Source organism: Heteronotia binoei, chromosome 16, assembly GCF_032191835.1.
Source record: "Heteronotia binoei isolate CCM8104 ecotype False Entrance Well chromosome 16, APGP_CSIRO_Hbin_v1, whole genome shotgun sequence".
NCBI classification, from domain to species: Eukaryota; Metazoa; Chordata; class Lepidosauria; order Squamata; family Gekkonidae; genus Heteronotia; species Heteronotia binoei.
Genome location: NC_083238.1, coordinates 51,319,653 through 51,334,277, shown reverse-complemented (window position 1 = coordinate 51,334,277; position 14,625 = coordinate 51,319,653). Strand labels below are relative to the sequence as shown.

Genomic DNA, 14,625 nt, shown 5'->3' with positions numbered 1-14,625 from the left:
GGTAGAATCTTTGCCTGGGGGCCCATGATGGCTCTTGGCAGTCCTGCCTATATGGTAGGAGAAGGAGCACACAGAAACTGTTGCCTTGACTGAGGAGGCTGGGCACTATCTGGCCCAGTGGAGGCAATAAGCCAGGGGTGTCAAACTCATCTGTTATTAGGGCCAGATCTGTCGTTAATGAGACCTTGTTGGGCTGGGTCATGTGTGTCATAAAATGTAATGCTAGGAAGCAGAGATACAAACTTTATAAAGGACACAGAGGTGCTTTATTTCTCTCTAAAAAAGGTGGTTTCTTTGTTTCTCTCCTGTGGGATCAAGGGAACTAGGTAAAGGAAATTCTGGCTCTTTCTTTCCCTTCCCAGGGGATGAGGAGGGGGAGGAGCCTCAGCCAATAGAAAGAAGAAAGGCTTGGCTCATTAGCTCTGCTGTGCGATTGAGAGAGCCTGGCCAAGCAAGCACTCCCTCTCCCCCCCCTTCCTCCCCAAGGGAGGAGCCTCAGCCACTGGAGAAGATAGAGGCTTTGCTCCTGTGCAATTGAGCAAACCTGACAAAGCAAGCTGTGATTCAGAAGGAAAGAAGAGAGAAGGAGAAGGAAGCTGACTTGCTCACGGGCCTGATAGGAGCCCTTCGGGGGCCTGAAACTGCCCGGAGGCCGCATGTTTAAAACCCTGCAATAAGCACTACAGATGTGGACTTGTCAAAAAGATGGTATATTGACAGCAATGGTCAAACTAGCTTGCGTCTTTTGTCTTGTGCAGTGAGCGCTGTGGCTCAGCAGGTCCTGTGGAACTGCCTCATTGAAGATCCTTCTACAGTCCTTCGCCATTTTCTGGAGAAGCTGACGATCAGCAATCGGCAGGTAGATGCCCTGTTTTCTGCCATATACAAAGAATATCATTCTTCAGAACACTTCAAGGCATGGTACCTGTGTTGCTCTGTTGTAGCAAGACAAAACAGAAGTCCAGAGGCACCCTGAAGACCAACAAAATTTATCCCAGCATGAGCTTCCATGAGTCTTCAGATACAACGGAAAGAAATAAAATAATATAGAGTATAAGTGAGGAGAAGAAGATGGTAAAACACGTAATTTATATCTACTCAGGGAGGTGTGGTAGATATAAATTACCTTCCTACCATCTTCTTCTCACTTTGACCAGAGAAAACTCCAGTTTTCTGGGTTATATCTCTGGGGATGCCAGTCAGAGTTGCTTGCGAAACATCAGGTCTCACAATGCCAAGACCATGGCCATATAGCCTGGAAAATCTACAACAACTAGTTTGCCATTTATTTGTTCTATAACTGGACCTTGAAAGACAAACAGAAGTAGGGATAACAGCCTCCAGTTGGGACTTGGGAATCCCTTGGAATTACAGCTCATCTCCAGAGTACAGAGATCAGTTCCCCTGGAGAAAATGGATGCTTTGGGGGGTGGACTCTGTGGTACTGTACCACACAGGGGTCCTTGTCCTTCCTAGGCTCCACCCCCCCAATCCCCAGGAGTTTCTCAATTTTGATCTGGCAACCCTACCCCCCCATCCCCAATCAGGGGGGACCTGATAACCCTAAGTGAAGAGAGGCAGTCTGTCATTCATGTGAAGGATACATTTGACAGAGTGAAGGAAAGCAAGCTAAATAAGATGAAGGTGTCTCTGGACATTCTGTGATAAAAGTGAAATGAATTCCTAAGAACATAAGAGAAGCCATGTTGGATCAAGCTAATGGCCCATCCAGTGCAACACTCTGTGTCACACTCTGTGTCACTGCCCCAGACGGAGAGTTCCAACAGTACGCTGTGGCTAATACCCACTGGTGGACCCCTGCTCCATATGTTTATCCAATCCCCTCTTGAAGCTGTCTATGCTTGTAGCTGCCCCCACCTCCTGTGGCAGTGAATTCCACATTAATCACCCTTTGGGTGACGAAGTACTTCCTTTTATTAGTTCTAACCCGACTGCTCAACAATTTCGTTGAATGTCCACGAGTTCCTCTCCTAATCTGGAATTCCTCTCCTAATCTAGGATGAGCTGATGTATATGCTGAGGAAGCTGCTACTCAACATTGGAGACTTCCCTGCTCAGACATCCCATATCCTCTTCAATTACTTGGTGAGCTTCTCTGAGTCTCCATCTGAATTCACTACTTATTCTTTTGTGCTAGTAGTAGGAGGTATATCTACAGAAGGCAGGGGTGCCATTCCCCAGTTCCGGGTGGGGAATCCCCCAGTTTTGGGGGCTTCTGATTATCCCTGAACCTTGCCCCCAAATTGCAATGTCACTGTTCAACTTCCCCGATGCACTGATGTCATACAGAAGTGACATCATCACATTGAGGATGTTGAGCAGCCGCACTCTGGTTTTGATGCTGATTTTACCACAGAGTTTCGCTCAAAAACTAGGGTGTCGCCCCCAATGTCACCAACATGATGATGTCACTTCCGGGTGATGTGAGTGCATTGTGTGATGTCACTGCCTACTCCCAGAACACTCCCCCCCAATCCCCCTGCCAGCACAATGATCCCACTGAATGCGAGAATCTTCCCACCAGTTCCAGGCAGGCAGGGCTAATTCAAATTAGCTTGCAGAATATGCCAAGCAGCGGGTTGATACCACACCCATTTCTGCCCCTGGCAGCCCACAGCAATTGAGCTCTGGCTTTGACACCTGGGGCCTTCTTAGAGCTACCAAGCCTCTGATGGGAGCATGCAATCCCCTGCTCTAGGTCTCAATGGTTGCTTCAGCAGCTTTGAGATTCCTTAAGGCAGAGAAAAGCAGGATATAAAACCCTACCATAGAGTTTGTGCTGGTTCCTAGAGCGATCTGGAAGTGGAAGAGGGTAGCTCTAGGAATCCCCAGGAACTCTATGGTAGGGTTTTATATTCTGCTTTTGTCTACCTTAAGGAATCTCAAAGCAGCTGACAATTGCCTTCCGTTCCTCTCCCCCAAGCAGACAGCCTTTGAGGTAGGTGAGGCTGAGAGAGCTCTGAGAGAACCAAGGTCTCTCTGGCCCAAGGTCACCCAGCAGGCCTCATGTGAAGGAGGAGTGGGGAATCAGATTCAGTTCTATCAGATTAGAATCCATCACTTTTAACCACTGCACCATGCTGGCTCTTCTTGGTGGGCCTGGAGATCTCCAAGGTTTACAACTGATTCTCAGACAACAGAAATGAGTTCCTCTGGAGAAAATGGCTGCTTTGGAGTGTGGGCCCTATGGCATTATAACCTATTGAAGTCTGTCCCCTCCCTAAACCACATGACTGAGGCTCCTCCCCAAATCTCATAAGAACATAAGAGAAGCCATGTTGGATTAGGCCAGTGGCCCATCCAGCCCAACACTCTGTGTCACAAAGTGGCCAAAAAAACCCAGGTGCCATCAGGAGGTCAATCAGAGGAGCCAGGACACTAGAAGCCCTCCCACTGTGTCCCCCCAAGCACCAAGAATATGGAACATCACTGCTTCAGACCTAAGAACATAAGAGAAGCCATATTGGATCAGGCCAATAGTCCACCCAGTCCAACTCTCTCTGTCATACAGTGTCCAAAATCCAGGTGCCATCAGGAGGTCCATCAGCAGGCTCAGAACTCTGGAAGCCACCCTATGGAACACTGTTGCCACCCTATGAACCATGAATACAAAGCATCACTACCCCAGACAAAAGAGCCTAAGAGAAGCCATGTTGGATCAGGCCAATGGCCCATCCAGTCCAATGCTCTGAGTCACACAGTGTCCAAAACTCAGATGCCATCAGGAGTTCCACCAGCAGCCCCCGAACTCCAGAAGCCCTCCCACTTTTGCCCCCTTATGAACCATGAATACAGAGCATCACTATCCCAGACATAAGAACCAAAGAGAAGCCATGTTGCATCAGGCCAATGGCCCATCCAGTCCAACCCTCTATGTCACACAGTGGCCAAAATTGAAGTACCATCAGGAGGTCCACCAGCAGGGCCAGGAATTTCCCAACCCACAGTTGGCAACTTCCATAGTTTGAAATGAAGATAATATGTAGGGCAAGGTAATCCTTTAAACACTAATTTGTATGTTCAAAAGCAAGTCTCGTGTCCCTTTGTGGCCCATAGGTGGGACTGATCATGTATTTTGTGCGAACACCATGCGAATGGGGAATGGATGCCATTTCGGCAACTTTGACCTTCCTGTGGGAAGTGGTGGGCTACGTGGAAGGCCTCTTCTTCAAGGACCTCAAACAGACCATGAAGAAGGAGCAGTGCGAAGTGAAGCTGCTAGTGACTGCCTCAATGCCAGGTATGGAACTCAGCCTCACGGGGGTCATTTGTCTTACTGCAGCCAATCTTTGCTAAATATTGGAAATGATATGAAATACAAAGGAATGAGGAGCTACTAGTTAAGCTTTTAGACTTCGCAGAAATAGATGCATCATCAGCCAGGTTGAAAGATGATAAGCTGTGTGAAACTATGAAAATATGGGAACCATTCTATAGCTGGTGACAGTGTAATGATACATGAACTTGTAAGATAAGCTAATAATGTGATTTATGACAATTGTTGCGATGTAAAAATATATTCTCATCTTAGTAGGAGTTTTAAGAGATATTAATGATTAATGAATTAGATATAATTGCAGAAAATGTTATAAGATGACTGATATTGATGATGAGGATATGAAACGAATAATGTATAAGTAGAAATAACACAATATGTTAATTCACGTACCTCACCCTTTTTCCTTCCCCCCTTCCTATTTTAGCTGAAAACCTAATAAATCTATTTTCAAACAAAAATATTTATTTTCCCTGTTAGACAGGCCTATGGCTGCCTAGATCATACAGTTCTTCCAAGTCCTTCAAACATCAAATTAGAACAATCAGACTGAAATTTGGAAGAAAGCAGAGCCTTTTTTGGTAGAAAAGGCCCCGTAGGAACTCATTTGCATATTAGGCCACATCCCCTGATGCTAAGCCAGCCAGAACTGCGTTCTGGTGCATTCCAGCTTTAAAAAAAAACCCTGGAAGAAAGGATCTGCCTGGAGATGTGATCTGGGTGTGATCTGGACAGATTTCTGAAAAAAGATGTGCAATTTTTAAAATTTGTTTACTTTTTTAATAGCCTGCCATGGTTGCTGAGACTCAAGGCCAGGGCTTTTTTTGTAGCAGGAACTCCTTTGCATATTAGGCCACACACACACACACCGATGTAGCTAATCCACCAAGAGCTTACAGGGCTCTTCTTACAGGGCCTACTGTAAACTCCAGGAGGATTGGCTACATCAGGGGTTTGTGGCCTAATATGCAAAGGAGCTCCTGCTAGAATTTCACCTCTGCTCTATTGCATATTAGGCAACACACCCCTGATTCAGCCAATCCTCCTGGAGCTTACAGGACCTGCTGCAAGCTCCAAGAGGATTGGCTACATCAGGGGTGTTTGGCCTAATAGACAAAAGACTTCCTGTTACAAAAAAAAAAAAAGCCCCACTCAAGGCAGATTACAAGGTACAAAGCAGTACAGACTTTGGCCCTCGAAAGCTTATTTCACAAAAATCTTCTGGGTCTCTAAGGTGCTATTAGTCCCCACAGAGCTAGCATTAGATTCCCTTGAAGGACGTACACAAGTGTATCATTAACCAGTCAGGATGGCTGTGAACTGCAGAACAAGCAGGATTGTGGTGGAATGAAAGTGTTTCGATTCAGTCGCAGCAGTCCATGTGTTAATGGACCAATGGATTCTGTACTGGTTTTTCCCCAAAACCGCTTAAGCAACAGATATGTATTAATGGTGGTCTTTTGAGGCCGGAGACAATGTGAACTGGATGCCTTTTCTCTTTTGTAGGCACCAAGACCTTGGTGGTTCACGGGCAAAATGAATGCGATATCCCAACCCAGTTACCTGTGCATGAAGACACCCAGTTTGAAGCCCTTCTAAAGGTGTGAACAGTGATTTTATTAGGAATATATGGGGCACATTCTGTTAGAAGAATATAAAGAAGAAGAGCTGTTGACCCCATTTGTGGAAAATAGTCTTTTGACTTGTCACTCTCCACTAGGAGGCAAGTTTGACGGAAGAAATGACCTAGGATGGACTAGGTGGTACCTCCCACTTCCTTTCTTTTATACAAGAACCTGCCTCCTAGTGGACAGAGTATATGGATTGGTGCAGGGCTTTTTTTTTTTTAGAAAAAAACCCAGCAGGGACTCATTTGCATATTAGGCTACACCTTCTGATGTCACCATTGTTTCACACAGGGCTTTTTTGTAGAAAAAGCCCAGCAGGAACTCATTTGTATATTAGGCAGGGGTCGTTTTGTAGAAAAATAGGTAGTGAAGCTCATTAGCATAACTCATTAGCATATGCTACCACCCCCCACCAGCCAAAAGCAACCCAATGTAAGAAAAGAGAACCCCAGGCGAGCGAGGCCTGCTTGGGCTGGCTAGAGATCCAGCCAGCCCAAGCAGGACTCACTCGCCTGGGGCTCTCTTTGGCCACACACACCCCCCAGTCAAAAGGCCAGCAAGACACTCGCTGCCCAAAATCACATAAGAAGTGGAGAAAGGGTGTTGTGGGCTTCTCCAGGGGTTAATGAGAGCTGCTGGGGGTGTGGCAAACTCCTCCTGGTGGTTGGTTGGCTGCCCACTCTCCTAATCCAGGGATTGTAATGTAGCTGCACCTACTAGTCAAGGGATGAAGTAGGGGGGGGAGGAGGAGGGGGGCATCAGAAAGGTTCTGGAGCTGTGCTCCTGTGAGCTCCTGCTGAATTCAAGGGCAGCTGATTAGGCCGCAACCCCTTGTGTCACCATTGTTTCCCACAGGGCTTTTTTTTGTAGAAAAAGCCCAGCAGAACCTCATTTGCATATTAGGCCACACCCCCTGACTCCAAGCCCCCAGAACTGCGTTCCTGTGCAGTTCCTGCTAAAAACAAAGCAAAACAAAAAAAAACAACCCCTGGATCGGTGTCAGGCAAAATTCACCACTGCTTGGGTGGTTTGGCTGCATACTTGTACAACTGGAACATTACATAAGAGTTAATCTGTGGGTTTTTTCCCCCACGTCAGGAATGTCTGGAATTTTTTAACATACCCGAATCCCAGTCTACTAACTACTTTCTAATGGATAAACGATGGAACCTTATTCATTATAATAAGGTGAGTCAAAATTTAGTATTCTGATGGCAGGAAGCTATCATTGCTTTTACTTATTTCATATCTATTATAGAACGGTGGCCTATACAGTGGGAGAGCCAGTTTGGTGTAGTGGTTAAGTGTGCGGACTCTTATCTGCGAGAACCCAATTTGATTCCCCACTCCTCCACTTGCACCTCCTGGAATGGCCTTGGGTCAGCCACAGCTCTGGCAGAGGCTGTCCTTGTAAGGGCAGCTGCTGTGAGAGCCCTCTCCAGCCCCACCCACCTCACAGGGTGTCTGTTGTGGGGGAGGAAGGGAAAGGAGATTGTGAGCTGCTCTGAGACTCTTCGGAGTGGAGGGTGGGCTATAAATCCAATATCTTCATCTTCTAGTTTCAGAGAGCAGGCATGTTGCAGAACAGCTGAATCCAGTAGCACCTTAAAGCCCAGCAAGATTTTTCAGGGTATCAGCTTTTGAGAGTCAAAGCCTCTTTGTCATACTCTCAAAAGCTTATACACAGGGCTTTTTTTGTAGCAGGAACTCCTTTGCGTAAGAGGCCACACACCCATGATGTAACTAATCCTCCAGTAGGCTTTGTAGTAAGAGCCCTATAAGCTCTTGGAGGATTGGCTACATCAGGAGTGTATGGCCTCAGGGCTTTTTTTTGTACCAGGAACTCCTTTGCCTATTAGGCCACACCTCCCTGATGTAGCCAATCTTCTTGGAGCTTACAGTAAGCCCTGTACTAAGAGCCCTGTAAGCTCTTGGAGGATTGGCTACATCAGGAGTGTATGCAAAGGAGTTCCTACTACAGAAAAAAGCCCTGCTTATACCCTAAAAATTTTGTTGGCCTCAGAGATGCTACTAAACTTGAATCTATTATACAGTAGGTAGGCTGTGTCAATTTTTTGAGAACGCAGGGGCGGGGAGATCATTTCTCTTCCATTTCTAATTTTGGATTAAATTTAATTTCTTTAGAAGGTTTTAATGCTCCCTTCCCACCCTATCAGGATCCCTAAGGGAGTGCCTGTAAAACGTTTGAACAGTTAAAAACTGCATGTTGAAATAATGAACCACGTTGAATAAACAACATCAGAACAAGGGGGGCTGGGGTGTCAACAACCAGTGCTGGAGGCATGGCAAACAAAACAAAAATCTGTTGGAAGATTCCACTGGGCCTGAATTATTTTTTTAAAGGTCTAGGAGAGACATCCCAAATAGTTTTGCCAGTAGGCTTGCCAATCCCCAGGTCCCAGTGGGGGTTCTCCATCTTTCCCAGGCTCCTTCCCACCCCTAGTCAGCTGGTCAGTGGGGGGAAGCTCCGCCCCCACAGCTATCCTGTGCCTTTCCCCTTCAGAATGCTAGGAGAAAGCTTGCAAAGGCTTCCTTTTTGAATGGTGTGTTTGTGTCTTTAAGGCTGAATGGGGGTGGGGTGAGCAGGCAGAACAATGTGGCTGCTCCCAGGAGCTGTGAAAGCAGACCAGACTCTCTGTTTATTGTAGAAGCTTTTCAGAGGTTGTTGCATAGTAAAGGGTAAACTTGGACCTTTGGTTTCCCTGTGTTATTGAAAGTTCAGCAACTCGTGAGTAAATTGCCCACATGAGTGGAGACCACATGAGTGTGACCACATGAGTGTGGGATTGCAAACTTTTTTATTTTTGCTTCTGTGTGTGTGTGTGTGTGTGTGAGAGAGAGAGAGAGAGAGATGATATGCAGCTGCTTGGGTGAGGAAGTGACTTCAGGGGAACTGCACTGCTGTGTTTTTATTTATTTATTTTAGGGAAAGTCCCCTGGCTCTGCCCCCAAAGTCTCCTGGCCCCACCCTCAAAGTCCCCAGATATTATTTGAGTTAGACTTGGCAACCCTATTTGCTAAAGAACTCTAATTCTTGAGTGCTTCTTGAGCCCTCTTTGACAACGGAGGCTCAAGTTGCAGCCACTGCCAAATCCGCCTTTTCCCATCTCTGGCGGGCTCGGCAGTTGGCCCCTTTCCTGGAACACGACGACCTAGCAATGGCGATCCATGCCACGGTCACCTCAAGAATAGATCGCTATAATGCTCTCTGCACGGGGCTACCCTTGACCTTGACTTGGAAACTGCAGCTAGTGCAGAATGCAGCAGCGCGGCTGTTAATGAAGCTCCCTCTATGGGAGCACATTCAGCCAGTGCTGAAAGAACTGCACTGGCTACCTGTTGTGTTCCGAGTCCGTTTCAAGGTGTTGGTGTTGACCTTTAAAGCCCTATGTGATGGGGGCCTATCTATCTTCGGGGCCGCCTTTCTCCACATGTTCCCTAGAGAGCACTGCATTCAGGGACGCAACATCTACTGTCCATCCCTGGACCAAGGGAGGCCAGGCTGTGCTCTACACGGACCAGGGCCTTCTCAGCGGCGGCACCTGAAATATGGAATGCACTCCTGGAGGCCATAAGGGCCCCATGGGACCTCTCTCAATTCCGCAGGGCTTGCAAAACTGAGTTATTCCGACAGACCTTTGGCACTTAAACCGGGAGAGGACTGCCACCTAAACTACTGAGATATTGGAACTACTACGGGTTTAGTAAAGGACAACCCCGCCTAAGTAGTTATTTAACAGCACCGTAAAATGGTTTTAAAATGTTTTAATAGTGTTTATTGTTTGAAGTTTGATCATTTAATTGTTATTGTCTGAAATTTTGAACTGATTGTTAGCCGCCCTGAGTCCGCTTGCGGAAAGGGCAGGGTATAAATTAAAGTTAATAATAATAATAGTAATAATAATTCGTTACCACTGCTACTTCAGTTGCAACTACATTGTTTTATTTGTAAGATATATGTTCATGGGGTTTTTTGTTATTGTATCACTGCAGACCTATGTCCGTGATATTTATCCATTTCGACGATCGGTATCCCCCCAGCTGAATCTGGTCCACATGCATCCTGAGAAGGGGCAGGAGCTCATTCAGAAGCAGGTATCTTGTTCCCAGAGCTCTTTTGCAGCGAACGCCCCGAGGGACTGCTTTGCCGTTTCCTCTCACTGATTGCATTCTGAGAAAGAGATGAAAAAGGATGCCTAATTTGGACTGGAAGTTGTGACACTGAAGGGAGGAGTTTGTGGAATGTTAGATGATTCTTCATGTCATTTTCAAGGGTCTTGAAGATCACGGAGACATTATTTTTTTAGCATATATATACATATCTTGAGAAGAACTTCTTCAATTCTAATGATTGGTCGAGGATAAACCATTTTTGTAAAGGGTTTGATTTCTAAATAGGGTCACTTGATCTCCCTTTGAAGGAGACAATTGTGAGGCCCTCTTTGGGCTAATTAAGCCTTCCCTGAACTCCAACAACATTAATAAGTGCCACCTAATTGCAAGAACTCTTTCTCTCTTTTTTGGGGACAAAGTGTTCAAGGCGATAGTGGCTGTATGACTCCAGGCTTTCTTGGATCAGATGGATTATCCAGTTCAATTTTCATCGGGTATCTCATCCAGTTTTGGTCATTCTGCTTGAAGATTTTTGTGGGGACGGTGATGGAGGAGCATGACCCTATAGATCAGGGGTGGCCAAACTTGCTTAATTTAAGAGCCACAGAGAATAAATGCATGATGTTTGAGAGACAGAAGGATGAAAGGTGAATAGAGTGGGGGAGGGAGGGAGAGGTGGAAAGAAAGCAACTTTAACTTTAAATGCATTCTCCAAGTCAGCTGATGGGGTGGGTAGTGGGGGCTTTGAGAGCCACAAAAAATGTGTGAAAGAGCTACGTGTAGCTCCTGAGCCACAGTTTGGCCACCCTTGCTATAGATTTTCCTGGACTTCTGAGCAGTTTTCAATGCTATCGTACCTTTGGAACTCAGTGTCTGAGAGGACTCAGTGCTCCAGTGAATTTAGTTCCTTTTTGGCTAGCTGGTACCTGAAAATTGGCTTGGGACTGGGAGAGCCCTGCTCAACTGTTTAGGTTTCTATGGGGCTCGATCTTATCTTCCGCATTGATAGTTTCAGCGGGTATTAATGTTGGTCTACAGTGGAAGACCTACATCCTAGTCCATTCGAGTCCATTAGCGCAGTGTTTCCCATTTGCAGGGTCATGACCTGGTACTGGGCCACGGAAGCCTCACTACCGGGTCACAAAAAAAGCCAAAGCTAGCCCCGCCCCTAGCAAAGCTAGCTCCTCCCCCAGCAAAGCATGACCTCTGCTCTGCTTCTTTCCTTCCTCTGTCTCTCTGTTGTGCAGAGAAAAGCTAGCCCTGAAGACTGGCACAGGCTGCAAAGTCTGAGCTCTGTTTGGCTTCCTTCTTTCCCCCGTCTCTCTGTTGTGCAGAGAGGAGCTGGGCTGCCTCTCCTTCCTTCTCCCCCCCGATCCCAGTGTTTGAGAGAAAAGCTGGCGTCCACTGGCACTTTAGACCCATGAAGTGTTCTTCATGGTATGAGCTTTCTGTGCCTCTCAGTATGTTCTTTTGGGGAGATTTCCCGGGGAGGCCTGGGTAGCATAGAAGGGTGTGTGTGCTTTTTTCAGCCGGGAGGGGTGGGGAGTGGACATTCCAGTAGTTATTTTTTTTTTACCAAATGACCCCTGGGCAAAATTGTTGCTGGCTGAGGTTATCTGATGGTGAGGAAGCCTTTTTTTTCTTTGCCCCCCCCCCCCTTCTTTCTTTCTTTCCCTGCCAGTGATGCTCTGTCTGTATTCTTGGTGCTGGGAGGGGGGAAGCAACAGTGGGAAGGGCTTCTAGTGCCCTGGCCCCACAAGGACATTCTGGAAGTGACATCATAGGAAAAGGTGGAGTTTTGGTTCAGTGTGCCCCTGAAGTGACATCACTTGGCCCTTGACACCACAGGAAATGATATAATTCCTGTCTCCTGGCTCCACCCCCAAATTTTAGTGGGTCACAAAGGAGAAGTGTAAAAATAACCGGGCCATGAGAAAGAAAAGTTTGGGAAATCCTGCATTAGCGCATTAGAGACCAGTGATATGAACGTGTATCAGCACACCAAAGGATGACAATCTCGAGATGCCTCCTGTTGCATCTGCTCGAGTGTACTGGATTCAGGAGTTCAAAAGGTGTCAGAATGGCAATCTGGTTTTCTAGGTGTGTATGAGCAGGGCTTTTTTTTGTAGCAGGAACTCATTTCCATATTAGGCCACACACCCCTGATGTAGCCAGTCCTCCTGGAACTTACAGTAGGCTCTGTAAGAAGAGCCCTGTAAGCTCTTGGAGGATTGGCTACATCGTGGGGGTGTGGCCTAGTATGCAAAGGAGTTCCTGCTACAAAAAGAAGCTCTGAGTATGAGGGGGTGTGTGCATAAGAGAGAGAGAGCGCTGTCATCCATTTATCTCTTTTCTAGGTGTTCACACGCAAGCTGGAGGAAGTGGGCCGGGTGCTGTTCCTCATTTCTTTGACCCAGAAGATCCCCACAGCTCACAAGCAGTCTCATGTGTCTTTGCTCCAAGAGGACCTCCTGCGCTTGCCCTCTTTCCCCCGCAGCGCCATCGACGCCGAGTTCTCCCTCTTCAACGATCCACAAGGTGCTAGAAGGAAAGCCAAGGGCTCGCTTCAGCAAAGAAATAATATGAACATATGAAGCTGCCTTATACTGAATCAGACCCTCGGCCCAGCAAAGTCAGTATTGTCTACTCAGACTGGCGGCTCTCCAGGGTCTCAAGCTGAGGTTTTTCACGCCTACTTGCCTGGACCCTTTTTAGTTGGAGATGCCGGGGATTGAACCTGGAACCTTCTGCTTACCAAGCAGATGCTCTACCACTGAGCCACCGTCCCTCCCATGAAATGCCAGCTGATAGAATAAGTGTAACATTTAATGATATAGTGGTGGTGAGAAGTGATGTCAAGTCCCAGCTGACTCGTACAATCCCTGTAGGATTTTCAAGGCAAGAGACCTGCAGAGGTGGTAGCAACCCTGGACTTCCTTGGAGGTCTCCCATCCAGGCCTCGGGTTCAATGGGAGCTCACAGGAGCACAGCTCCTGAAACTTTCTGAGAGTTCCTCCTCCTTCTGAGAGTTCCACCTCCTCCTTCTGAGAGTTCCACCTCCTTCTGGGAGTTCCACCTCCTTGTCCATTGAATAGAAGGTGCATAGCAATCCCTGGATGAGCTCCACCACCTATTTTTCTACAAAATGACCCCTGCTCCCATCGAAATATTAACCAGGGCTGACTCTGCTTAGCTGCTGAGATCTGATGAGATCAGGCTAACCTGGACCCCGTCCAGATTACGGCAAGGGCTTTTTTGTAGCAGTAACTTCTTTGCATATTAGGCCACGCACCCCTGATGTAGCCAGTCCTCCTGGAGCTTACAGGGCTCCTAGTACAGGGCCTACTGTAAGCTCCAGGAGGATTGGCTGCATCAGGGGGGTGTGGCCTAATAGGCAAAGGAGCTCCTGCTACAAAAGGAGTCCCGATTACAGCAGAGATAAATAGAGGTGGTTTGCCATTGCCTGCCTCTGCGTAGCAACCATTCCTTGGGGGGTCTCTGATCCAAGTCCTAACCAGGACTGACCCCACTTAGCTTCTGAGATCTGACAACACTGGGCTAGTCTGGGCCATCCAGGTCAGGACAATGGTATGATAATGAAATTAATGCCAGATGACGTATAAAGAATGAAGAAGGATCCAGTTGCCCAGCCAATATTGCCTGTCGCCAAAGCAGTGATTAATGACAACTGAGTTCCTTCCCACGCCTTGTAAATTCATCCACGCAGGTTGTAGATCACCAGGAGGTTTCCTTTTGATTTCACTAAGTCTCCTTAGGAGGACTGCATTGAGTTCGTGTCTGATCTTCCTCTCCTTGTCTTCCTAGCTGGAAAGGAGCTCTTTGGCCTTGACACCCTTCAGAAGAGCTTGTGGATTAAGCTCCTGGAGGAGATGTTTCTGGGGATGCCCAGCGAATTCCCCTGGGGGGACGAAATCATGCTCTTCTTGAATGTCTTCAACGGAGCCCTGATCTTGCACCCAGAGGACAGTGCGCTGCTGAGGCAGTACGCGGCCACAGTCATCAACACAGCCGTCCACTTCAACCACCTCTTTTCCCTCAGCGGGTATCAGTGGATCCTTCCCACAATGCTTCAGGTGAGTATCCTTGCAGAGACAAATAAGCAGGCTTGAGTAGACCAATTCTGCTATGTTACCTTGAAGCACACTGGTGTGGAAAGGGTGTGCTTCATCCACAAGAAGGGTTGCCAACCAACACTTCTTCACAGGGGTGTCAAACATGCAGTTTGGGGACTGAATGAGGCCCCCAGAGAGCGCCTATTAGGCCCCCGAGCAACTGGCTGTCATCTGCTTCCTCCTCCCTCTCTCTTGCTTCCTTCTGCATAACAGCTTGCTTTGCAAGGCCTGCTCAATCGCACAGGAGCTACAGAGCAAACTCTCTATTTTCTCCATTGACTGAGGAAGGGGGGAAGGCAGAGCTTGTTTTTCCAGGCTCTCTCAATCACACAGCAGAGCTACTGAGCCAAACCTTTCTTCTTTCTATTGGCTGAGGCTCTTCTCCCCCCCCCCAGTCCCCAGGGGAAGGAAGGAAAGAGCCAGAGCTTCCTTT

General features: G+C 47.3%; 1 protein-coding gene across 1 annotated transcript in view; it reads left to right on the top strand.

The window, feature by feature from the left end:
• UNC80 (unc-80 homolog, NALCN channel complex subunit) overlaps window positions 1-14,625 on the top strand; it is a 219,538-nt gene that overhangs the window by 135,560 nt on the left and 69,353 nt on the right. The window contains exons 37-44 of the mRNA XM_060257048.1: window positions 759-859; window positions 2,020-2,106; window positions 4,078-4,261; window positions 5,804-5,898; window positions 7,024-7,113; window positions 9,940-10,041; window positions 12,417-12,597; window positions 13,885-14,153. Coding sequence (XP_060113031.1) covers window positions 759-859; window positions 2,020-2,106; window positions 4,078-4,261; window positions 5,804-5,898; window positions 7,024-7,113; window positions 9,940-10,041; window positions 12,417-12,597; window positions 13,885-14,153 — 1,109 coding nt within the window. The remainder of the gene's footprint in view (window positions 1-758; window positions 860-2,019; window positions 2,107-4,077; window positions 4,262-5,803; window positions 5,899-7,023; window positions 7,114-9,939; window positions 10,042-12,416; window positions 12,598-13,884; window positions 14,154-14,625) is intronic.